The 27,296-nt window shown below is 46.3% G+C and overlaps 1 protein-coding gene and 1 non-coding gene across 6 annotated transcripts in view; both read right to left on the reverse strand.

Annotated features, from left to right (window-relative positions):
• The window catches only part of ZFR (zinc finger RNA binding protein), a 63,619-nt gene extending 38,965 nt beyond the window's left edge, over positions 1 to 24,654 (reverse strand). For 2 of the 5 annotated variants that reach the window (XM_090037905.1, XM_090037904.1), the window contains exons 1-2: positions 24,500 to 24,654; positions 24,296 to 24,380 (exon numbers count right to left, since the gene is read on the reverse strand). In XM_090037905.1, coding sequence (XP_089894031.1) covers positions 24,296 to 24,380; positions 24,500 to 24,536 — 122 coding nt within the window. In that variant the 5' untranslated portion in view covers positions 24,537 to 24,654. Of the gene's footprint in view, positions 1 to 6,460; positions 7,618 to 24,295; positions 24,381 to 24,499 lie in introns of those variants that run through there. The other 3 variants (XR_016441171.1, XM_090037902.1, XM_090037903.1) reach the window with 3 other exon arrangements.
• On the reverse strand, positions 8,378 to 8,513 carry LOC149868064 (small nucleolar RNA SNORA66). The gene has a single exon (XR_016441528.1). It is a non-coding gene; the product is annotated as a small nucleolar RNA SNORA66 (small nucleolar RNA).
• Positions 24,655 to 27,296: the final 2,642 nt, after the last annotated feature.

Consider the following 27,296-nt stretch of genomic DNA (forward strand, 5'->3'; position numbering starts at 1 on the left):
GGGGCTGCCACCACCCATCACTCTGTGCCAGGCACCGTTTTCTCGTACCCACTCTTTTCTCATTCCTGCTTCTCCACGCCACCGGCTTCATGTGTGGCCGGCCGGCCATCAGCACCCCCCCAGCACATGGCAGTGGTGTGGGGAGCTTACACGTGGCGGCCATCCCTGCCACCATTTATACACTCAGCACCGCCACTGCATGCCAGGGAAGGACGGGGGCTGACGGCCGGCTGCAAGCAAAGCCAGTGGCATGGAGAAGCGGGGATACTTGGGTGCAGGGAAGCAGTGCCCAGCAGCAACACAGAGTGTATATATGGCAGCGGTGGCATACGAGCTCCCAGCACCCCTGGCTTTACATCCATCTGTCAGTGTGCCCCCGGACCTGTGTGGGACAGGGCAGGTTACCGCTGAGGGCTGGGGCTGCACCAGGCTCTTCCACGCGTGCGCGTGTGTGTGTTGTGGGGGGGGAGGGGAGCAGACTGTGTTGGGGGGCAGAAGTGATGCTGGCAGGGGGCTGCAGTCACCCCAAGATTAGCTGTAGCTCACCTGACCCCCTCTCCTCAACACCCATATAAGTAAGTATACCCATATAAACCTCCTATGGATCACAACCATGACATGTATGCTACCAAAGACCTGAAGAGAAATGCTATCTTGAGGTTTTTTTTGGTAGGTTTACCCATGGGGACAAGGCTGAGAGTGAGGTTTCCAGGCTAAGAATAATCCAAAATGGAAAATAAGTCCTCAACAGAGGAATAAGCAGATGAAACAAGAATATTTCACAATGGCTACAAAGGCAGATGAAGGCTACAGTGGAATAGAAACCTCCAGTTGTCTAGGTTTTCTTTGCCATCAGATTAAGGTTTCCCTTCCACAAATTATTACATGGTTACTGATGCGCAATGGTGTCCCCACATTGAAAGAAGACACGTCTTCTTTTCATAGCAAGTCCTATGGTGATGGTGGCAAGTGCTTACCAGAAGCCCATTGTCATGAACCTACAACAAGAGTTGATGATTCTATGATGACCGTTTTGAACTTGGAAGAGAGATGGGTGTGCAATCTGGCAGCTGCAATCATGACTGTATGGGGAGGGAGCTAGAAAAGGTGACTTATACAGTCTGTCTTGTTTTACCTAACTGGAAGACTGCATCCAGTGGGATCACCGTGATTCAAATCAAGTAATGAAGTTTGCAACCTGGAATATCCATATTCTGAGGAACTAAACTAACAATAGAGAAGGACAACAATCATGGCCAGAGACCTTGCATAATTTGATACTGAGGTTGCTGCACTTAATGAGACGGACATGCAGGAAAAGGGCAGCTCACAGAGCATGGTGATGCCTACAACTTCTTTTCCAAAGGAAAAGAATGAAAAACAGACATATCCATGACACAGGTTTTGCTATCAAGACCAAGTTCATTACTGAGATGCATCAATTAGCATGGCATCAACATGCATGCCACAACCCTTTGTCTTCAACTCTCTCTCTTTCAAATGACGTCCACAGGTGGTGGAAGAGCCTCCCCAAATGTGGGGCTGCAGGCTTCTGGCGGCTGCAACAGAGGTGGGGAGGGGCACGCAGGCAGTGATGAGTGAGGGAGTGGGGCTGGGGCAGGCCCTGCACAGCTGGGGTGGGCCATGGGACTGAACCACAAGTGGCTCGTCCTGGGGGGTGCAGCTCCTGCTGCTATGCGTACCCTGGGAGGCATGTGCTCCTGGATCTGCACGGCGTAGGGTAGGCTGGGGCTGCTCTGGGCTCTTCCACTTTTGATTAAGTTCCATGCTGTTTCTTGGACACTGCATTCACAAAAAGGGCTGTCCAAGATGTTCACATTGTGTCGTTTTGAAGTGTATCCAAATCTCAGTCTGTTCAGTTTGACCCACTCTTCTGTCAAGGTTGAATGCAATGGGGGACTCATTTGGTGTTGGTATAAAATACTGTAGAACAGGCCTGACCTTTTCCAGCAGTTGGCCCATTGTTGCTGCCTATAGGTTTGGTTCAACATCCCAGTCTCTACCAGGAGTTTGTGGGCTTCACGTACAAACAGCTTATGACTTTTAAGCCTCTTAAGCCTCCAGATATTTGAGTCTTCAGTTAACAGTTGATGGAGCAGGTGATTGTCTGCAACTGACCAGAAGACAACAAGCAACAGTCATCGGCGCAAATGCTCCGAGCCTCGATGCAGATGATGAAACAAAAATTCTATTCTAAATTCAACCAACTCCTGTCATCTAGCCCCAGAGAAAAGAAGATAATTCTTGGTAATTTCAATGCTAGAGTGGGCAGGGACTCAGAGCTATTGAAAGGAAGGGATAGGGAAAGTAATTTCAAATGGTATTCTTCTCCTGAGCAAGTGTTTAGAATGCGATCCCATCATCACAAGCTCCTTATTCCACCCAAACAACAAAATGAAAGATATTGCGGATGCACTGCTGCTCAAACCACTAATTACATCGTATGTGATTTGGTAATTACAACCATTGCAATGTCTATATCACCAGAGTGATGACCAGCACTGACAAATGCTGGACAGCTCATCATTTGATATGTTCCCCATAACTTCCATTGGTATGACCCAAAATGAAGTAAATAAGAGAGGCAACTAAGGAAGTGGTTCAGTATCAACTTCACTAAAAGTGATCATCTATAGCAGAACCTCAGTGAGAAACTGTTCAGCCTCCCTGCCAATCTTGACACCACCGATCACTGGAAGAGCATCAAGAAAATACACTGCAAAGAATCTTTCAACTTCTCTGCAAAGAAACAACTGGACTGGTTCAATGAAAATGACTGGAAAATACAGGCTCTCATTGATAAAAAAGGAGGGTTTTCAAAGCTTGGCATAATGACATCAACAGAAGCAAGACACTTATCACATTAAAACTGAGACCCAGAGGAAAATCTGAGAGCAAAAGAACAAGCAGGAGAGGACAAAGCAAGATTTAAAAGTTTCTGATAGCCATAACATGCAGAGTTTCTTCAGCACAATCAAAACCATCTATGGGCCAAGCACACAAGGAGCCATCCCTCTGAAGTCCAAGAACTGAACAACACTCCTTAAAGACTGCTCCGTCATCAATGCACAGTGGAAGAAACCAAGATTGTAACGCTGATGATACCACCATGAAAGCCATTCTGCAACACCCCATAAAGGACTACTTTGTAGATCCACCAACTTATCAAGAGTCCTTGAAAGCCATTAAGCAGATGAAGAACAACTAGAGCATGTGGCCCTGATGAAATACAAGCTGAAATTTATAAGCGAGTTGGGCAAAAGCTCTCTCAAACTATATGGGTGCATCCAGATGAGCGCGGCTATGCAGTATGTGGCGCTGCAGACACATCTGCGGCACTACATTTGATCTGAGCCTTCAAGAGGCTGAGAAGTGACTTGTATTACATATTCAAATTTTCTCCATGCTGCAAGGTAGCAGCGTGGGGGCGGGGCAAGGAGTCTGACTGGGAGATCCTCAGGTCAAAAGAACCTGCACCAAAGAAGTGGGGCAGTGCACAGGGGGAGCCACACTCCAGCTGCCAGACAGGTTTTGAGTGGCAGGATCACCACTGCCGCAGCCCCCAAGGCGCTCAGGATTCCAGGCAAGGCTGATGGGGCCAGCCCAGTGTCTGGGGTAGTCTGCCGTGTACCAGGGGTGCGTGGCACAGACGTTCCAAAGGGAACTTGTCCCCAGGAAACCAAATATCTACGCTCATGTGGATGCAACCCACAATGTTATTATGAAAATCTGGAAACAAGAACAGATTCCCAGTGACTTGAGAAATGCCAGGTTCATAATCATATTCAAGAAAGGAGATAGATCAGATTGCAGCAATTAAAATGGTATTGCATCTGTCTGTAGCTGGTAAGATCCTTGTTTGTGTGATCCTCAACAGACTCACTTTCCTCACTGAAGAGATTCTACCCGAGTCCCAGCTTGGTTTCACACCAGTCAGAGGTACAATAGATATGATCTTTATTCTAAAACAGCTGCAGGAAAAGTGCTGCAAATAACACCAAGATCTTATACATGGCCTTCTCTGACCCAACTAAAGGCTCTGATGAGATTTGGATGCCTACCAACAATGTGTTACTATTAGACTCCTCCATGACAGCAACTGTCCTAAGGAACGGCTCAGAAACAGACCCCTTCACTATGAGAATGGGAGTCAAGCAAGGAGATGCGACTGAACCAACACATCTCATTGCTGACAGACTTCCATCTGGAGTCAGCATCCAATCCAGTATCGCATAGATGGCAATCTCTTTAACATCAACAAGTTACGTTCCAAATGCAGGATAAGCCATAGTGCCATTACTTATCTTCAATACACTGATGATTGTGCTATGTGCGCTCACTCAATTGAAGAGCTTCAGGTCACTCAGGACTACATTCGTGAAGTGTATGAAATGTTTGGACTCATCATCAACTTCAGGAAAACCAAGATACTTTACCAACTCACTGCAAACCAACCAGCTGCTCCTCCACACATTACAATTAGAGGGTAATCCTTGGATAAAGTTGAGCATTTCCCTTATCTGGGTAGCCACCATTGCCAAAAAGTAAACCTAGATAATGATATTCAACACTACATAAAATCAGCCAGTGCTACTTCTGGATGTCACCAAAATTGTGTTTTTGATGATCATGACATCAGGAGCCAAACCAAACTTCTAGTTTCCTGGGCTGTTGTCATCCCTACCCTGTGGTATGGATGTGAGACTTGAATGACATCTTGGAAACCCTTTAAAAGCTTTGGAATGTTACCATCAGCAATGTCTTTGGAAAATCATCCAAATGATTGGAAGGATAGAAGAACTAATGTCAGAGTTCTGGCTCAAGCAAACACCATGACCACTGCAGCCATGTTTATACAGCACCAGCTCCAGCCTGCAAGAACCAATTTGCAAAAAGGGCGAGAAAACCCCAGCCCTGGCCAGAGGGGGAGGGAGGGCAGGGCCTGAGCCTCTGAGGCAGCCAAGGCCTGGCTCAGGCTCAGACTTGCCCTTCGCTTCCGGAGCATGGAGGTAAGTGGGGCTGTAGGACAGGGCTGGGGAAGATAGTTGGGGGCTGAGGGAGCAGGGGTGCTGCTGGCCCCAGGTGGCACACTGCAGCTGGGAGCAGGGCCAGGGGGTGAGGGCAGGGGTGGCCCTCTGTGGGGGCTTTGTGGGAAAGCGATGCCAGGCGCATTGTGGTGGTGCCCCCCATATGTGGGCCACACACTTATTGCTCAGCCACCTGCCTGGGGGAGGGGGAGGCAGGCATGCAGCCAGAGCACAGCTCTATGGCCAACGCTGCAACCAAGGCGAGGGATGCCGGGGGGAGGGGGGGTTGGGTTTGCCACTTACCTGGAGACCTGTAATGGCAGTGTCAGCTGCTGCCTCCAAAACCTCCCGCTGCTGCCGTGGAGCCATGCTCGGAGCTGCGTGGCTGGCAGCAGCAGCGCAGGGTGGCTGCACAGCTCCAAACATGGTTCCGCGGTGGCAGCGGGAGGTTGTGGAGACGGTAGCAGTCACCGCTGACATGGGTGGCCGCTGCCGCTTGCCTCTAGGGCTGCTGGTGCCAGTGATGACAGCCGCTGAGTAGAAAACCTCCTGCTGCCACCATGGAGCTATGCTTGGTACTGTGCGGTTACCAGCAGCGGCACAGCAGCAGCATGGTGGTGGCCAGGTGGCACGCAGCCATTCCCAGCTCCACCACTGCGCTGCACCGCTGCCGCTGGCCACACAGCTCCAAGCATGGCTCCACGGCGGCAGCAGGTTTTGTACGGAAAGGCCGTCACCGCTGACATGGGCTGCCCCACAGGCAAGTGGCAGCAGCGGCCCGTGCCAGTGGTGACTGCCACTACCTCCACAACCTCCTGCTGCCACCACTGAGCCATGCTTGGAGCTGTGTGGCCAGTGGCAGCAGCGCAGCGGTGGCTGTGTGCCGCCCAGCCACCACCACGCTGCTGCCGCCACCCGGCAGCCAGCGGCACAGCTCCGGGCAGAGCTCCATGGTGGCAGTGGGGAAGTTTTGGAGGCAGTGGCAGTCACCGCTGTCACAGGCCTCCAAGTAAGTGGCAGCGGCTACTGTGTGCAAGCCCAAGCCCCCATGCCCCACCTCCCGCGCCCCCATCCCTCTTCCTGCCTGCAGCATTGGCCATGGAAATGTGCTCTGGCTGTATGCCAGCCTCTCTCCCCCCCCCCGGCAGGTGGCACACTCACCCCCTGGCCCTGCTCCTAACTGCCATGTGCCGCCTGGGGATGGCAACACCCCCCACTCCCTCAACCCCCTATAGCCCCCAAGCCCCACTTACCTCTAGGATTCATGGGCAAAGGGCATGGCTCCACAGTGGCGGCGCTTGCTCACAAAGCTCCCCCCACCCTACATGCAGCCACCACCACCCCACGCCGCTGCTGAGCCGTGCAGCTGGTTGTGGGGCATGCTGCTGCTTGCAAGCCCCACATTTACATACCTGGCCTGCACACGGTGGTTGCCACTGCACTGCTGTTGCCGCACCATGAGGCACTTGCTCACAAAACCATTCAGGTGGCCATAGGATGGCAGCGCAGGGCGCAGTGGTAGAGTTGCGGTGGCGGCCTCTGTGTGCGAACCTCCTGTCAGGCCAGCTGGCATGTGTGTGCCCCACAGAGTGGCACCCCTGCCCTCACTCCCTGGCCCTGCTCCTGGGAGTGGGCACACTCACTGCTTCTTGATCTACCCCTCCAGCACCTTCCCTTTCCTCCACCCTTACCCCCCCACACACTTGTGTGCTGGGGTGGGTGTCAGTGTCTGTATCTGCATGTCTGTGGGCCTATTGCAAGGGGCATCAGGAGGGCTGTTGAGACTGTTGGGGGGGAGTGCGGGGCACCAGCAGCACTGGGAGGGGCTGTGGATGGCCTTTAGTTTCTCTCATGGATTTTGGGTTTTTAACCAGAGAATATGCAAATTTTAATCAGAGAAAACCAGGATCCCTGGTCATAAGGATGCCTGACAACTGGCTCCCAAAACTGGTCTTATATTCCCAACTCACTGATGGTCACTGCTTGAGGTGGGCCAAACACGTGTTTATGGACACACTGAAGGCCAATCTAAAGAAATGAAATATTAACCTTAATACCTGGGAGACTCGAGCACTAAATCATCCTCCGTGGCACTGAGATGTACACCAAAGCATCAATTATTCCGAGCAAACTCACCTCACTATGGAGGAGGATAGATGAGAGAGACAATGGGAAAGAGCTGTGACCAGACATCATCAGAATCTACTCCTTTCTCCTAGAACTATTTGTCATGTATGCAGCTGAGCTTGCCAATCTCAGATCAGCCTCCTCAGATCAGTCATTTAAAGACTCACTGATCAGTCTGACTTCTCTACTTCCTTGCCCCACATACCAAGAGACCAGTAACAATGATACTCATAGGAATAACAAAACATATGCCTGATTTTTAGAGTTATTCACAAGATCACATTCATCTATTCAAAATTACAGCCAGGGATACTGGTCTTCCCTGTTTAAAAAACAGCAAGTTCTCAGATAAAAATTGCAAGTTCTCTGATTAAAACCCCACAGACCCGCGTTTTTCCACAATTAAAATGAAATGCCACTATAAATATAGGTATCAGTTAAACACAATATTTGAACAGCTCTGATATGCTGGTGCCCTGCCCATGCCATTGTCCCCTCACTTCCAAGCCACAGCCACCCACTCCCGCTGATGCCCCTCACTCCTGACCCACCGCTCCCCAGCCCTGACAGTGCCCCTTACTCAGCACCCACAGCCCCCTGGCATTGCTGGTGCCACTCACTCCCCATCCACAGCCCCCCCATCCCCTCCAGCCCTACTGGTGCCCCTCACTCCCGCCTCACAGCCCCCTGGGCCTGCCAATGCCCCTCATTCCCCAACCCACAGGGCCCCCCCCCTCCCTCTGCTGGTGCCCCTCACCCGTGCTACCAGGGCTATGGGGTGTGGTCTGCATCCCCCTACCCGCTATCAGCAGTGCCTAAGCCCTTGCTGCCACCCGTTGAAGGCGGCAGCTGTTGTGGCCAAGGTGGAGCGCAGAATCCAATACCCAGTTCCCCCCACCCATGGGAGGCATGGCTGGAGCTGTACCAAGCTATATGGTACTTTTGTTATCAAATTATGATGTACCAGTATTAATCAATGGTACATCTATCAAAATGATACCATTTGTAAAAAAAAAAAGTAAGTCTTTTTAAAATTTAATTTAGACTACTTGATAGCTTTTGATATTGAGGAACTGAGAGCAAGCCACTAGTCATTAGTGAGCAAGTTTCTATCAGAGATGTCACCCAACAGTTAAAAGAAACAAAAACACAACTCCCCTCCCCCCCTGCCACCAAAACCAAAACCTTTTTTACAGCAATAATTTTATCATGGTATAGGATTAACAGCCCAGGAATGAGATTTCAAAGGCTAATAACATTCTATACCCATGTTTACTTTAGCAAACCTGTTCCCCTTGCTTCTGCAACATCATGCAGAGCTAGTGATCGAGTTTGCAAAATTTTGGGAAAATTTTCTTAAGTCACCCTTTCCTATACTTATCTGACTGAATGCCCATACTCTTCTATGACTTAAAAATTTGTTTTACTCTATCACAACAATCCTCTATCCAAATAATGCCATATTTTACTAGGTTATTTTAAGAATCTTTTTGTCAGTAAGTCACTAATGTAATTTGGTTGTTGACATGACAAACTCAACAAGCATATAATTAAACAACTATGGTATATATCCTGGGTTTGCTACAAGAAGCATCCCCAGAACCATATAAAAAACTCACATGCCACTGTGAGGCTTGTGGCGGGCCAGTAGGGGGCGCTCCTGCGTTGAGCCGCCCACCTCCCTGCAGCCGCCCACCTTCCAGACTCCGAATGCCTCCCTAGGGGCGCCTTATACTTGGCTGACCCCTCTCCCGGAGCACACTCGCTAGTCTGGGGGCAACGTGCTGCCACCACCCCGAGAAGGGACTGCCTCGGCCCTGTGTCCTCAGGGAAATACAGGCCTAATAGTCCGATGGGTACTCGACCCAGTACAGGCACTTGGGGCACTTCCCCAAGTCAAGGGGGCAAAAAGTAAAGTCTCCCTTAGTCCGCAGACCTAAGGGGTCTCTCTGGCGTAATTTAGACCCACCCCTCAATAAGTCTCCCACACCGGTCAAAAGGGAGAACTTTACTGATTACAGGGGTAGGGGAAACTAGGGTACAGGGTTGAGTAAAATCCTAAAGAGCAAACAGTGTGGCTGAGGTAGCCTTTTGATCACGCATCTGTGTTACTGCCAGCTAGATATCTAATCAGATTGAGTAGCTTACTCACAAGCATCTTCCAGAGTTCTTCCGTTTCCCCTCTGGAGTCTTGGGGTGAGAGAGAGAGCTAGGTCCCGATGGCAAGGCTCCTCTGTCTTCCCTGCTTTGCTGCTGCTTCACCTCATGGTGGAAGAGAGAAGAGCGAGCCTCCTCCCCCTCCCAACCTATATAGCCCCTGTGACCTCATTCACCTGGTCCAGTGGAGGTCAGCCCCAGTTGGCTGTCAGCCAACCAATTCGAAATACATCACCTGTTACCAGGCAGATTCCAGCTCCCCAGGTAGAAACCCCCCACCCAGGTAATTGATGCAGTCAGGTAGGCAGAGGGAGCAGGTTTCCCCCCTCCCTCAGGAATGCAGCCAGTTCAAGTTACCTAAAGAGACCGGCCAGGGTGTTGTCCCCTCCGTGCTGACCCACCCTAATCAAATGGTTGCTGCTCAGAGATTTTAGTCACAGTGTCACAGGGCAGAGATTTTGGGGAGAAACAAGGTGGCTTTCTGCCACAAGGCTTACTAATGAGTATGTACAACCTCTTGCAGGTCAAATAAAAATGGGCAACTCGAAGTACTTGAAGGGACATTATGCGTCATCAAGTCCTGTTTCTTGCTACCAAACAACAGCATGTAATCTCTTTAATGAAGTAATTTAAGATTAAACTTCATCAGTTATATTTTTATTCTCAGAAATTCACTTTCACTCACTTGACCTTTTTCTTATTTCCAACCTGAACTTTTTTCATAGCCAATTTATAACATTTTCACAAAAACAAATGGGTATCATAGAATCATAGACAATTAGGATTGGAAGGGACATTTGGAGGTCATCTAATCTAACCCCCTGCTCAAAGCAGGACCATCTCCAACTAGATCTCCCCAGCCAAAGCCTTATCTAGCCGGATCTTAAACACTTCCAAGGATGGAGCTTTAGCTAAGCTGGTTCTCTCCATGCTTTAATAGTTCTGCTGATCCTCATTTTAAATAACAACTTCTGATTTCAAAGGAGGTCCAGACAATTCAGTTCTCCTCCATTTCCTTTGTCTAGAAAAATATCAGCTATCTGAAGAACAGCAGCAACAACAAAAAAGCACTTCTGACTTGAAGAACTCCCAGTCCTTCCCTCCACTCACGTACCTGAGCTTCTCAATCCAGCTGGCTGCATTAATCAGTTCCATTAGGTTAATTTTGCCCTCAGACAACTTTATTTCCAGGCTTTATACTGATCTTGCAGATTCCCAATTCAGAATCATTCAGTCTAAAGTTACTGTCTTGGACCAGCTTTTTTTTTTTGTTTTGTTATAATGTCTTTAATACCCAAAAAAAAAGAAAAAAAAAGTCTAGAATAGCAATGCTTTACGTTGATTAGAAAACCATTTGGTGAAATCTACTATCTATTACACCCCATATCCTGATTAATCAAATCCTATCACTAGTAACATTTATTTTCCAGGCTGTATTGGGAAGCTAATTATCCCATAACGATGTTACTTTTAATGGCATTTCACTCTTTAAGAACATTACAGGGACCTCTAGTCGCATACAAATCCAACCTTGGAGAGGTAAAAACTCTGAACAAAACCTTTTATCTAAGCTTTCCCCAAAGTGATGCTGATATAGATAGACTCGGTTTTATCCATGTTATTCTTTTGAATTTCTCACAGTTCTTATTATGTAATTAACATACAGTATTAGCTACCTAATCATCTTTACCTTTTCTCTCTTGTATCGTTCAATACTATCATTCCAGTCATGACTGCTATTCCATCTCGTTTCTGTTACACATATATTCTCTAGTTTTACATCCTGCATGGGTAGTTCAAGTTCCTGCATATTGTTGCTCGGGGACCTAGTATTTACATGCAAATGTATCAGTTTCATACTGAACACAGAATTTGCTACTGAAATTAGGGCATGCCTCCTTCTTCCCCAACATATAGGCAGCATGCAGACCTCTGGGATTCCCTGGCCTCTCCCCACAACCCCACTGTGCCTACAGCACACAGACCACACTCACCCCACTCCTGCATAATCTGCACCAGTGGCCACAGACCCCATGCTGGGCCATTGTGGGGTACATGCAGCCAGCAGGACACCAGTTGGACAGCCCTATCTTAGCCTGTCCCTGAGAAAGCAAAAACCATACCCCAAATAGCATGCCACCTCTCCCCTTGCTAAATTTAAGGGATTTGCTTCAAACCATGGAAATGCTATAGTGGCTAATGCTAAAAAAAAGCCAAACAAACAAAAACCCACCGCAAAAAACTTTGCAAATGTTTCACAGAGAAAATTAATGCATTTCCTCCACTTTGATATTCAAAACCTCTGAAGAGTTTTGCTTAAGCTAAAGAAAAAAAAATAGCCTGAGGCAGATATCCAACACAGAAACATTTAGGCTGCATAGAAGAAATCATAAGCATTCAAAAAGAAAGTTTATATTACAGCAATTAAAAACAATTCTTGGTGTTAGGGCTGTTCTTGGTAATTAAACTTGGGCTTCTCTTTCAGAAAATGGAATTTGGGGGCTGGAAATAATTTGTGTCTAAACTGCAGTGACTGCCCAAAAAAACTCTGGTACAGCTCTTTTCAACGGTATTATAGAAAACTAGTCATGGACCAAAGACTAGAAGAAGGCCTGTAGAACAGGTAAAATACAAGGATGTAAGAACAGCTGGTTATCGACAGTAAATAAAGTGCCATCAGCAAAGATCTTCAACTACCTGATCTGAAAAAAGATGTGGTGGTCAGAATTGATAGTACTCTATAAAGTTGGGATATATGCAGACAAACAGAAAACAAAAATGGATTTTTACTGAGGAAAATCACTGCTCTGAGAACTTCTTTATAGTAATTAGACTGAAAAACACAGAATCTGAAGACATGACCTATGCTCTAGATCTCTTCAATTCAGAATTCCACCAATGTTCATAAGGAACTCAACAGAAAAAAAGTCTGCAAGAAACTATCATTACTGTAGATTTTAACTCTGAACTGGTAATAACAAAAATAAAATCACATCTTACTAAAATCCTACTTCAAAATAGAGGCATAGAGCATGACTTTATTAATTGTATGCACAATATAACCAAAGGAGGCAACAAGAACTGTCAATCTCTAAGCTCTCAGAAAAACATTATGGATAGAAGAATGCAGCACATCGCTGAAGGTAAAGATCTCATCTATTTCTTGTATAAACAGTCTCAGAGGTTATGTAGATTGACCATGAAAGAAAAATCAAAGGCAAAAACTTTCCTATCAGATAAGAAGCTACATCAATGATTGTCTTATAGCCTTGGATTTAAGACAACTGTCAGCTTCTGCATAAAGAACAAACTTTCATCTCACCCCTGTCCTTTTCTTAGATATGGGCTCTGGCTGAAAGTAAAACATAGATTTCTTGAAGCATAAAAGGAAATACTTTGGGGTTAGAAAGTTATTGTTTCTCATCAATTACTCACATGCAGATGTGTTCTGATGTCCTACATAGGCTCTGACTTTTTGCTAGGAGATAACTTTTTGGGAAGCAGACTCAGAAGATGCTTCAACAGCTTAGTTAAGGTATCTATGGACTTCCAAGTGGGTAGGATACTACAGACTTAAAATGTTTGCTAATGTGCAATTGCTGCAATAGGAACCTATTTTCCAGAAAAAATGTGGTCCATGAGAAAATATAATATAGTAGTTAATTTAGACTGTGCACTTGTATTAAAAAAAAAAATTAATGCTGTCGTTCCATTTGTATTTAAAACATTAAGCAGTAAAAAAAACTACCAAACAAAAAAACCTCACAACCTTGATTACTGCAATTTTAATGTTAAACGTTACACTAATCTATTGTTATATTTTGACTAGTTCTGATTTTACCTCTACCCAAACTCCCAACTTCCTCAGAAAACACGATGGGCAATATAAATTCTTATGAGTTCTCCCATGCTAAAGGATGGGAAAGTGTTTCAGATTTGCTTGAGAAAATGCTTTAAAGTTACACAGAAAAACTACTCCATGTTAAAAGTGAACATTTCTGTAATACCTGCGAACTACTTTCACCGTAAAAAAAATGAAATGGGTTTTATTCATTCAGCTCTAAAAATCATTGACTGTCTATAGACGAGTCTGGAGGCTGCTCCAACACCCTGTGATTAACAACATATTGGAGCAGAATCAGTTAATTGAATCTGCTGGAGCATGCTAATTAGCACACTCCAGCCAGCCTCCTGTCTTGTGTATCGGTGTCCCCATGCTTCAAAACGGTGATGGAAGTGTTTTAACTACGGGTGGTTTGAAAAGCTCTAGATAGAGTGCCAACTCTGCCATTTTGAAGCACAGGGACACTGATACATGAGGCGCTGCGAGCTCTTTAGTTAGAGTGGCTCTAATTAAAGCATGCCCCCCCACTGCCAAGCACATGTAAAAACATCCATTGTTCCATTAAGTGTGTCCATGGAGAGCTATCTTCAGCATCAACTACCATTTTCCACAGCTTGAATCTCAGGCTAATGCTAAGCAGCAGGTGGAGTTAGAAACCTGCATCAGGGGAATTAGCAAGGATTTGCTGCATATATATCCTTATGGATTTAAGAGCATTGCAACCTGTTTTCTGTTCAGATTCTGCCCCAGAAGGCTGAAGTGCAGAGCGTATGACCACCTAGAGACTTAAAAATGTTAACAGTTTCCAGGTATAACAACAGTAAAAAACAAACAAACAAGCCCAACAACAAAAAAACAAGATTGTTTAGGTAAAAATAGCTGAACTAATTGTGCATTGACCTTTGCCTTCAGGCAACATGTCATAATCCAAGAGATTATTCTTCTTTGGCAGAATTTAAATTCAAATTGTGCTGATTATAAATACAATCAAGTACTGTGTTGATTTTATATATATAACAGAGTAACAGAATGTCATAAAAAGAGCCATGTTTTAAGGGAGAAAAATCAACTAATGCACCTGGGACTGGGCCCCACATGTTGCTTGTAATTCTAGCACCAGCCCCACAAACTGCATGCAGTATGTTTCAGTACAAGTGAAAACCCAATGAGCAGCACCAGTAGTGTGGATGCTGGACACAGCATGCAAGGTCAGTCTGGAGCATGAACTGCATGTGGCTGGGACCTGCACTGGACCAGCCCTGTGCGATGGATCTGGCAAGCATAGCTGATTTATGGGCCCAATTTGGATGAGTACACAGAACCATTTCAACACACTGGCTGGAGACCCAGCAGCAGCTCTACAGGCTGCATCTTTCACACCCCTAAAATCATCTACCCCCAGGAAGGTTTCTTTCTAATCCCTTAGCTATAGATTGACTTAAATCCTGAAGTGTGCAGTTTTATCTTTCCTCCAAAAAATTATAATTTGATATCACATCTCTCAGTATTCTTATCTACATAAAAGACAAAGCCTCTTTTGAGTCTTGTTAAATTCTTGTATTACACAAAATACTCAATAGTCTAATTAGCATCGCATGAAAAGGCAGTTCTTTGTATCAATTTTGAATGTTGCTTATTTCCATTAGAGTATCTTCCTGCATTCTGAAATAGGGAAAACAGAACCTCACTTTACTTTTTCCTTACTATATATATGTACCCACTTGAATATTTTATTCTGTCTTCCATCCCTGCATTTCTCTTGATCCTCAGGTAGAACTCTCAACGTTTTTCCTGTATTTTTAGTTAACTATTCTCATTGCCTTGGCTAAAAGCCACATAATTCTGCAATACTTTCTTTAAGTGAGGGCAGTCCACTGGGTAACTGTGACGTAACTCCTGTTTCAACCTCCATCCCATTCCTTATGCATGCTAACATCTTGTTTGCTTTTTGACTGTAGCTGCATATGATTGCCAGCTCAATGAAGGCCTCTGTTCAATGAGGCACAGTTTACTTTTTCCTCTAGCATTATACTATTTCCATAATGTCATTAGTTTTACTAAAGAACCTTTTGCTAGCAAGTGCTTTTGCTACAAATGACAGTTCAGGAAAAAGGAAAACAGCAACATTTGTGGTACTTTCTCTAGCATAGAAATAACATTTTCTTTACAATTTTTAATAGGATTTGTATACACACAGCAGGGGAGGTTTAAAGGGTGTGTATAAAGATACACCAAATAAAATTCTTCTGTGTTCAGGTGCGACCTGCATCAATGTGGCAAATTCTATTCACTAAGGCATACATTGCAACTTTAATGGTACCCAGAAAAGCTATGTTTTACTCCAACCGCTGTTGCATTTAAGTAGCAGGTAAAGTAGACTCATAGAATCACAGGAATTTAGGGTTGGAAGGGACCTCAGGAGGTCATCTAGTCCAACCCTCTTCTCAAAGCATGACCAGCCCCAACAAGATCATCCTAGCCAAGGCTTTGTCTAGCCAGGTCTTAAAAACCTCCAAGGATGGAAATTCCACAACCTCTCCAGGTAGCTTGTTCCAACGTTTTACTAAGTTTTTCCTAGTATCTAACCTAAACTTCCCCTCCTGCAACTTGAGACCATTGTTCTTGTTCTGTCATCTGCCACCACTGAGATCCATTTTCTTTGGAACCCCCCTCAGGTAGTCTGAAGGCTACTATTACATCCCCCCTTGGTCTTCTCTTTTCTAGACTAAATAAGCCCAGTTCCCTCAGACCCTCCTCATAAGTTATATATCCCAGCCTCATTATTTTTATTGCCCTCTGCTGGACTCTCCAATTTGTCCATATCCTTTCTGTATTCAGGGGTCCAAAACTAGATACAGTACAGTACTACAGATATGGCAGAGTACTACACACACATCTGATACAGTGGCTGCTAACTCCATACTTAAAAGCTGCAACTGCAATAACATTTTGAGCATTCTACCACTTAAATGCCTCATCCAAAAGTCTTTCCAAGTCCCTACCCTCAACAATTACCTTTTTCAGACCTGAGCATAGCAAGTCATGACTTTAACATTACTTCAAACTATAAACCTACAAATTGATTGGAATACAGGTGTATACACACACAGACAGAATATGGTTTAGGCCAGGTGTGGGCAAAATACAGCCTGTGGTCCAGATCCAGCCTGCCAAGGGATTTTATCCAGCCAGCAGCAGGTCCCGTGGCTCTGCCTGGCCCAGGCATTGGGGGCAGCCTGAGCTATGATTCGTACAGCTAGTCCTGCCACCCCCAAGCGCACAGTGGGGCTGGGGTGGCATGGCAGGAAAATTTGTTTCCTGGAAGCTTCTGCAGCATTGACTTCTTCCAGCTGCTGCTGCCAGTCTTGGGCTAGGGCACACAGGGAATGGATTACAGCTGTCCCTGCACTGTCACAACCCTGTAATTCTGATCCCACCCTTGGCCCCAGCCCTGCCTGCCCATCCTGATCCCGGATGCCACTTCCCACCCACCTGCAGCCTCGTCCCACCCACCTGGCCAAGTGTGACCTGACCTTACAGGTCCCAGGCCATTCTCTATGGAGACCCCAGGATCAATTGGCAGCAAGATCTGAGGTGCACCCACCCAAATCCTGGATACTGCTCCCCACTTCATCCGCCCAGCTAAGCGTGGAGCAGAGCCACTCAGGGAGTTTTAGTGAGCCCTGGTAGGCTGGGCAGGTGGGGGGGATTGTGCTGACCCGGGCCCCAACAGGGCTCAGCTCACCAAAACTCCCTAGGTGGCCCTTCAACTCGTATAAGTGTCCACCCCTGGTTTAGAACAAAGCTAGAAATGAATGTATTAGTAACTCTGAGAATTCTTGAGTGAACACTGTTAGCAATTGTAACACTATGCAATGATCCATGCATGGATTTATGATCTTAAGCCTTGGTATACTAGAGTAGGGGTGCTCAACCCCAGCCCACAGGCCAGATGTGGCTGCAGAGCCATGTAATCCAGTCCACTGAGCCCCCTAAGGGTCTGGAAATTTGGCAGCAGGACAGTAGTAAAAACTAATGCTCCCCTACTCTCAAATTTTCAAGGCTTACAGGCTAAGTGACATCACCTGTGTGTGGGATCTGGCCAACATACGTAGGCCTGATCTGATGCCTGCACAGCCAGGGCCCAATCCTATGCACACAGAGCTGGAGCCCAGATGGCAGGCCCCAATTCAACCCATGGGGCATGGAGGCCAGGGCAGCAGGTCTGATCCAGCGTGCACAGGGCTAGGACTGGGGCAGCAGGCCCAATCCAGTTTGTGTAAGGTCAGTGCCCCAGGCATATCGTGTGTGGGACCAGGGCCTGATCCATCATACTGGATTAGGCCCATGGACTGGATTGAGCCTACAGGCTAAACCCACACCACCCATCCAGCCCATTGGGTCAAAGGGCTGGACTCTACTGTGCTACAGCACCTGACTACCACAGCTGTTAAGATACTATTCTCCCAGAACAGATTTAGATCTGAATAGGATGAGAGACAGAATAGGTGTATACAGAACTCTTGTGTTCACAAAGTACTTGCCAAGCTACAGTTTACATATTAATAAGCAGGCAGCTTCTACTATGACTAGGGATGCACCGATAGAGATTTTGGGGGCTGATACTGATAGCCCATTTTTAAGGAGGCATACTGGCTGATACCAATCTGATTTTTGATACAGAGTGGAGAGCCAATAAGTCTGTTGTGGTGGAAGAAGAGTGTGAAGGCTGATCTGGTGCCTACAGTGAGGGAGGGAGTGGGGCTACAGCTGGGGCAGATGCTGCCCAGCCAGGGCAGAGTGGGGTGCCATATCCTCCATAAAATCATCTAGTGCCACCCCCCTCCCTTCCCATTCCATTTTTTAAATTCTGTTACACGCAGGTCTTCACAATGTCCTATAGCAGGAGTTGACAACCTACAGCCCACAGGACAGATCCGGCCCACAGAGCAACTAGACACAGCTCATGGAGCAGGGGGCTTTGGCAGCATTTGGCAGAGGGTGGGCCTTTGCTCAAACTGTGCCATGACTGAGCAGGCAGGAACTTTACCATGCTGCAGCTAGGTAGCTGAAAGTAGTGGCAGCAGTGGTGCTGGCCTGCCTTCCAACTTGAGCTGGGTCATTCCAGCCTACCACCAGAAAACATTACCAATTTCTGTCCCATGATAATAAATTTCACAAGTTAATAATGAATTGTGTAAAAAAAAGTATTTCCTTGTATTTTAAGCATCCTACCCTATGAAATTATCACTCATATTGACAAATAATGAACAACAGCTCCGTATTCATTTTCCCCCCACATCATGCAATATTTATAAATCTCTATTAGAGATACACCGATATATTGGTCCATTTTGAATCGGCACCAATAAAAGGAAAATTTATATTATCAGCAATTGGCTTTTTTTGGCTAGTATGGCCAATAATGTCACCAATAAATGCCCCACGCATGTGCACAGCTGAAGCATGCATGTGGTCAGGAGTGTAGCTCGGCAGCATGGAGAGCAGTGTCTGGCCAGTAAGTCTGTATGGGGGAAAAGGGCGTTGGGGGGGGGGGGGGAGGGGGGGCATGAGACCCCAACAGTGAGGGAGGGAGCGCGTCTGGGGCAGAGGCAGGGGCTGCCCAGCTGGGGCAAGGTGGGGGATGGAGCTGCAGGCTGCTCATGGTGGAGGGGAGGGGGGCCTGTTGCTCCCTGCTTCTGTGCATACACCTGGGGGAGGCATGAAGGACATGCCCCCCCGATTTGTGCGCCAGGTGAGGGCGAGCTGCCAACTTGAGGCCAGGGGCTGTGCTGGCCTCTTCCCAGTGGGGGAGGGCTGGGCTGTGCTCAGGACAGGTGGTGGCAGCACTAGGAGGGGGGCCATGGCAAACCTTGGGGTGGCTATGCCCACCCGTAACCCCCCCTCCCAGTGCTGCCCCCACCTGCTCCAAGCACAGCTCCAGGCCAGCCCACCCACCAGGAAGAAGCTGGTGCAGCCCCGTCCCTGAGCTTGCAGCAGGCAGCCTGCCCTTGCCCTGCACACAAATCCAGGGAGCACATGCCTCTCCTTGGGGTGTGTGCAGCAGTGGGAGCTCCCCACCTTTTAATGATGGTATGAGCTTTACGAGAACCCACTGGATTCCTTCTTCTTCATGTGCTGTTGATGCCATTAAAGATCTCCAACTGATTGACCAGACATGATTTCCATTTACAAAACATGACAGCTCTTTCCAGCATGTCATATTTATCCATGTGACTACTAATCTTTTTTTTTTTTTATTATAAATTTTTCCTTCATGCCAGGAACAAAAGTTAAGCTTACTGGTCTTTTGCTCCCTGGGATTAATACTTTTTAAAGATTGGCATTATATCAAGAACACTGGTCCAGAGACATCAGAATCAGATCAGTTAGTGACATATGCACTGTCGGCAGCCAGGGATGGGTCATTCAGCCTGCAAAGCATCTCATAGGCCAGATGACCCAACTCTGGATCCAGGCCATGGGGCTTTCTGCTTTAGTTGCCAGAGGCAGTGTGTTAGCGTGGCCCCTACCCAGGAAGTTAACACTGCCTGTTGCCTGGTACCCCCTACTCTCCCAATTTGTTCTGGTTGCTGCCAATTTTAGCTGCCAGATGTCTGAAATCACAGCTGCAGTCCACTAGCACAGAGGCTGATTCTAGTGATGGTCTATACAAGATCCTTCAGAGCTCTTGGTTAAATGTCATCTGGTCCTAGTCACTTAATGTTTAATTTATCAAGATAGTGAGGGAAATTTACTTCATTCCTAAATCATTACGAAATTCATTGTACAGCAGAGATCTTTGGGGTCCCCAGTGTGTTTACCTTTCTCCATTACAAAAAATGGCCATTTAATCCTACTCTGAAAAGAGGAACTCCCCTCTTCTATGGTAATCCATTCACCTAAAGCAATTGACCTCAGACTGTTAAACTATACTGTATAAATACAACATATTGTTCAGTTCTGCATTGCACTTCCGCAATGGTGAAAGGTTCACTTCCACCCATATCTTGTCAAAAGACTGCATCCAACCATGTGCGACTTGGATCCAGTTGCTGCAACTAGGCCAAATTACTACAACTAGCTATATCTAGAGCAGCAATTCTTAACCAGGGTGCTGTATTCAAAACCCAAGAGAAAATTAAAAGCTATTATTTTCCAAGCAGTTCTTTGCATCTAGAAAAGTTGAGAAACACTGATCTAGAGAGATCTAGTTAGCCATGCTAATCTGAAGTGAGGCAGAGGGCAGGTTACAGATGCATTTTATAGCTTTTGCATCTCTGATTTAGTTAGCCTTTCATGTGTAAGAGCCCAATTCATGAAATGAAGCCTAACACTCTGGGAAAGCTCAGATCATCCATTACTCTGCACTGAAAACGTACAACTAAATTTAAGGCTTCTGCCTTTTTTCTAGATACCTGACAAGCTCTCTTTCTCTCTTTCTGTAAGAATGATATTGCCCAATACAAAACAACTCAGCTGACAAGGGGAGAATCAGGGTGTCAGGACACAGAACCTTAACTGAAGCTGGAACAGGTTTATATCTTGCAGCCTGATGAAACAAGAACCACTTGCCTTATTATATTTGCAGCTAAACAAAAAACCCCACATATTTGCCTTACATATCCCCCAACAGTATCAACTCTCATATCACGACTCCCACACTTCTCTGGGTAAGAATAATTACAACAGAAATCTAAACTTGCCTCTGGCTAGCAGGGAAGGAAGGGAGATAATGTCTCAAGTACTAACTATGATGATATACAGATGCAAAGGTGATGGATGTCAACACATAAACCTGGACAGGCAGACAGTGGTTAAAGGCCACAAAAAAAAAAATCCTCATGCTAATTTCTTTAGTGATGTGTATGTTGAGAAAAGTGTAGGTTGGAAGTTGAATTTTTACATGTCTATATAATTGTTAGCAGAATGATAAAGGTATCGGTTATTTACAGCAATTACCTGATGCGTTTCTTTTATAATTTTTTTCACTCTTCCTCTGGAAATTGTAATGTTATTCTTATGCAACTAGTGTATTTGTGAACAGAAACTGTAGAAAGATTAGGACATAACAGCGCACGTTTGAAAGGAATAAGAAAAATCCCTTATTGATAGGTGTAATGAGCACCTAATACTTGTGTTACCTTATTTGCCTTCAATTTAAAAAAGTATACTCTGGTATATATTAAATGCTCAAAATCTCATTTCATATTTATTAAAACAATGACTTCATTGTTTTTGTCACCTAATCATCAGGCACTAAAATACTTGCATATAATTTTAGATTGACGTGGTGTTATGAACTGCTGGATGAAAGCATAATAATTATTAATTCCATTTAAAATTTGGATTGCCATTCACACAAATACTACATCATACGTTGTTGTGAATTAAAAATATTAGCAACCAACTTTTCACAGCAACACTGACAGTGCAGAATAAATTATTTTCCCTTTGATATATGGTATATGAAGCCTACTATATTGACCATTTTTTCTGTTGAAAAACTGAATAATCAGTCAATTAATGAATTTAGAATGTCAACCATGACATTTTAAAACCAATTTAAGTCTCCTATAAATTTTATATTAAAAAAAAAATATATCTGTGCTGAAGCAACTGTAAAAACCTATTACAGAAGTATGACACCTCCCAAACTTCACCCAGCTGGATTATGAAACTTTCATATGGAATTATTTTTAGATAACTACCTAGTATCCTTTCCTCTTGCAGTGAAATGCATTCCTTTACATAGCTTTGGTCAGACATTTTAAGATTACTTTCCTAATTTAAGATGCTTAAAAATTAAAGTCCAACTCAGATGATACAGAGAAATTTATGCAAGCAGACCCATGCACCTTTGTCAGATTTCAGAGAGTAAACAGGGTCCCACGACATGAGAGGACCACCCACAGAGTTCCCTGTGTAAGTGGTAAGCCTACAGTTGTCCCAGCTCATCAGCCCTTGGGATTTTATTTTTTAAAGGATCAGAAAGGCTTGACCAGTTTGTCTTCTGTAAAATAATATTTTATATAAGGGATTGGCACACTGGTAACCACTACAAAAATTAGTAAAATACAGCACTTTTTACACAAGGTAGGCACTAATTTTTTAAAAGGAAATACTAACACTGTTGTGTTGTTTGTGTCCAGATCATAAGTGCTAACTGTGCACTCAATTAACACCCATCATTTCAAATGTGTGATTTGGTCTCCTAAAACAATTCACTAATATGTCCAAGTTTCATTAACCTGCTGATAAACTCTCCGTCTGAACCTGTGCCTTTACAGAAATAGACAATATACGTGTAGTAAAAAAAAAGAAAGGTAATCTCTATTCTCTATAGTTTTTAGACCCTGCCCTGCAACAAAGCATTTTTTTGCTGTGTGCATTTCAAAGAGACACTTGAGATCATCCACAAAGATGTCAGTTTACTGTTCTTGTAAGATTACTAAAATTTTACATTAACTAGAAAAAAAGTATTGCTGTATTCTTTGTCTATGCCTTGTCTGTCTTAAATATGTCAAAGTGGCATGTACATTTATAAAGTTCTATAAATAAATTACTATGGATCTGCCAAATCTTATTTTGATAAGGGACCTTACAGTCACACTGGGGATTCATTTTAAATGCAACTTTTAAGAGCTTTTCCCTCTTGCTTTGGCTGCGCTTTTCCAAAAAAAAGTTTGAATCTTTGTCTCATGTCTAAGCTATGGCAATATTCTGTGTCCTCTCTCTTATTTTACACTGAATCTCGGCCGATCTACAAATTTGTTTGGAGGAAGGAGTCCTTCATTAATTTATCAGTGGAACAATTTCTTGCACATGGGACATGGAAACTCAATGGCAAAAGGGTTTTCCATTTGTAATGTTATGTTCCTACTTGGAAATAGAGGCAGTTTTGACAGTTCACCCTCTTGCAATGATTTATTTTTACAGGATGCTTAAATGGGAAATCACAAATTTCAATTGTTCAAGTCAACTTGTAAACGCTAAGAAACTATTAGTAATTGAGTTAATCTTCAGTTTACAATTGCAGACCTGTACATCTCAGTAATTTACCATTCAGTTTAGAGATGAGTTTTGCCTTTTTAATACTTACTAAAGATTAATATTCATTATGCAGGAACAGGAGTAATATTTAATCCCTCTGCCAGGCAGCAAGGATGTTTCGCTCCCCCCCCATAAAAACATTAACACTTGCTATCCTATCTGAAGTTCAACAAATGTATTCTGGACATTTTATAACAAAACTACTGTCAGGCCAATTGGGCCTCATTCATCCGAGGCAGGGAAATTCTTTCCATTAACGTCCATCACCTCCCTATCTGCTGCTTGGAGTCAGAGCTGCCATCTTCTGCTGTAAGCAATACTACATCAATGTAAAAGTAGGATCTCTATGGAGCAGGGAAGGAAAATACCCATTCTGATGCCACAAATGCATGACTGCTCTAAAAATAAGACTTTTGGGACTCTTTCAAAACACAGTTGTTAGCATACATTTCTATTACTGCAACTCTCTTAAAGTCATTTAGACCTATTGTCATGTGTCCTGCTCCACAAATTTTGCCAAGCTACTGTTAAATTACAACAGCCCAATGTCTCCTTTGCTTGGCTAAAGGAACAAAGGCTTTACAAAGGTCCCAGGCTGCCCAGTTCTTCGTCTGATTGCAGGATACCAGAACGTATTCGTACCTCAGATCTGATGTGTCCCCAGCTTGGAACAAACGGGACTTTGTGGCAAGAGCTTTACTATCCTGTTCGCACACAGCCCGCTAACCGGTGAGTTGGAGGATGAATCGCAACCGACGTGCCCCTTCAGGCCGCAAATCATGGGGGCGCCAATCCCTAGAGTCCCGTGAACCACCTCAGGACCCTGCCTATCCAGGGTCCTGCTCGCACCCTGGGGACAGGGGGACCCAGCCCACGGCTCCCGTGAACAGGGCTTCAGGGGCCCTGGGGCGAGGCCTCCCACGCTGGGGCCACGGGGGAGGCAGCGGCGGCTCCCACCTCCGCCGCTGCTGTCAGGGGCCATTTTAGTGCCGGGGCTGGCTCTGCCCCCGCCCCCGGGCGCGGGGGGATAGGCCGCGCGGGTCCCGCACACGCACCCCGGCCGTACCTGTACTGGGCAGCAGCCCCGCTGTGGGTGAACCCAAAGTAGTTGCCGGTGGCCATTTTGGCATCTTCCCCCAGCCGGCTGGGCACTGCGGCGGCGGCGGGCCATGGCGGGAGGAGAGAGAGGAAGAAGCGCCCGGTTAGACACGGCCCACGGGCCCCGCGCGGCCCCCGCCCCGTCCCGTCCCTCCCCTCCCCCGCCACTCACCATAGGTGAAGGAAACCACCGGGCATATGGGAATCATGGGTCCGGGCTGGCGGCGACGGCGGCTGAACTCTCAACTCTCACCCCCTCCCGCCGCCTCCTCCTCCTCCTCGCCGCCGCACTCACTCCCTGCCCCCACCCGCCTACGGCTGCAACGGCGAAGTGGGACCAGGCCCAGCCGCTGCGCCTGCGCGGGATGTGCAAAGGCTCCTGGAAAGTGTAGTTCTCAGCCCCCGCCGCTTCCCCATGCCGGCCGGCGGCGGGGGTGCAGAGACTGCTGCGCGAGCGGCGCATGCGCGGGAGGTGCAAGGGTTCATGGGAATTGTAGTCCCCTCCAGGCCCGCTTGCGATCACTCGCTAAGCCGCCGGCTGTAAGGATGGGGGAATATTGCGTGAAAGGCGCATGCGCGGGAGGTGCAAGGGCTGATGGGAAATGTAGTTCTTCGCTCCATCGCCATCAGCCGCCGGTGGCCGCATGCGCGGGATGTGTAGGTGCTTGTTGGTAAACCCCGTGTCCTCACGCGTTTGTCGGGGTGGGCGCATGCGCCTGGCTCTGCTCCGCGGGGATTTCCCGAGTTCTCGTGGTTCGCTCCGGTGGGGTCCTGTTTACCACAGGGCGGAGGCCGCGTGCCAGGGGTTCTGCTGCCGCCTGTACAGGAGCCTTGGCCCTGGCCTGCCCCCGAGACCCTGACTGTAAGGGCCCAGTACACGTGCATGTTACAGCTGTGTAGAAACCAGCTCTAACTTTGTGACCTGTTCAACCTCTCCCCTTCTAGCTGCTTGGCTCTTTATAATGGGATAATTACCTGTCTACATTTATTACATGACCGACCATTCAATTGCATCATAAATATAACTGCTGGTGAATCTCGAGAGCAGCAAGGCAGGAGGAGATACGTTTTTAATTGAAATTTTCCATATTCCCTTCCAAATGAGCTAAAACAAATTCCAAATCCAAGAATCAGTCCAGAACTATAAGTGGTCCTACTACTGGCAAACATCTCCCACCCCACCTGGGGCTTCAGATGTTTCCAAAACCTTTAGCCAGTATCCTACTTGCAGGCCCAACCTGGGGAGGAGAGCAGGAGAGAGGAAGCTAACCATTAAGCCAGGCTTAAGCTCCTTTCTGCCTGTGGAGCCCCACCACTGTGTAGCCCCTGTGTGAGGAAGGAAGCAGGTTCATCTATAAATTAGGCCTTGAAATTGGTCACGGAGGGAGCTTCAGCCCAGTGAGGGGGACTTTGAGTCCAAAAAAGGTTGAGAACCAGAGCTGTCTTGGGCATGGGCAATTGCCTGGGGTGCTGTGGTCAGGAGGGTGCCAAGCACACACACATGCACAGGTAACACAGGGGGGGCATATGCCCCCCCTGAAATTGGCCACCACCAGCTTCTGCAGGCAGTCACTGCCCCTTCACAGCCACCAGCGCTGTGGGTGGTTGGCCACTCTCCCTCCCCCAACTGCCAACACCACCACAGCCACTTGCGGGCAGTCCCCGCTTGGCCTGCCCTGACATCACTATGGCAGTCCGCGGGCGGCCCCTGCTGCCAACACCACCACTGCTGGTTTCGGGTGGTTGCTGTGCATCCCCAACCTCAGAAGGCACATGTTGTTCATGCACATTTGAGTGTGAACAGCCTGTGCTCACAGCAGCGCTGAATTCCACTTTGCCCTGGCTGATCCACACCCCAAGCAGGTGGAGTGCCTGGCCCAGCCAGCCCTTTGCCTCCATTTGCTGCTCAGGAGCTGGGCCTGGCACACATGGGTGGGGGAGTATCCCATCCACCCCTTTGTGAAGCCTGTTCCAGTGCTTTACTACCCTCCTTGTGAGAACGTTTTTCATAATATCTAACCTTGCTGCAACTTGAGATGTTCTGTCATCAGCCACTACTGGACCAGTTTAGCTTCATCCTCTTTGTAACCACCCTTCAGGTAGCTGAAGGCTGCTATTAAATCCCTCCTCAGTCTTCTGTTCTCCCAACAAGAGAAGCCCAGGTCCCTCAGCCTCTCCTCATAAGTCATGTTTCCCAGCCATCAAACCATTTTGTTGCCCTCCACTGGACTCCAATTTGTCTGCATCGTTTCTGTAGTGGGGGGACCAAAACTGGACACAGACCCTGGCTAACTTCAGACAAACTCAGCTACCTCCCTCCCTCTGCCCAGTGCAATGAAGTATCTTATGGATTCAGATATCTGCCTTTATAGTGCTTATTGTAGGATTAAAGCCCCAAATACCTCAATCTAACATGATTTCTTAGACCCAGAGATCCGAGTGCATCAGCACAATAATACATTGATGTAAAAGTAGGATCTCTTTACATAGCAGTGAATGAAAATTTGTGTCCTGCTGCCACAAACGAATGACAGCTCTAAAAATAAGACTTCTCTTTCAAAACATACTACTTAGTGTTAACACAAAATGGACCTTTTAGTATTAGCAAACATTGTACAAGAGATCACTTTTGGCTGGAAATCTTCCATCCTAAAATACACCAAAAATCCCCAAAGAATTGCCAAACATGTTGAACCAAATTCCTTACACATGTGATTCCCCTGTTAAATTTATACTCAGTTTTCTTCTTGCCAGAGTACAATCCTTAATAGCAGAATGGAAGTGCTCTCCAATAAGTAACTCATTTTTGGAAGCCTGTTTAAAAGCACACATGACAACAAGAAGCAGTGAAAACTCTCAGGCTCTACTTTTTTACTTCTTTAATAAACTATATCTGTCCTAAAATCTGTACAGTTTTAATAAACTTATTACACCCAAATTATGTAATTATACTGTAAAAAAAATAATTG

This window comes from Crocodylus siamensis, chromosome 3 (genome assembly GCF_052110815.1).
Source record: "Crocodylus siamensis isolate JL-2025a chromosome 3, ASM5211081v1, whole genome shotgun sequence".
NCBI classification, from domain to species: Eukaryota; Metazoa; Chordata; order Crocodylia; family Crocodylidae; genus Crocodylus; species Crocodylus siamensis.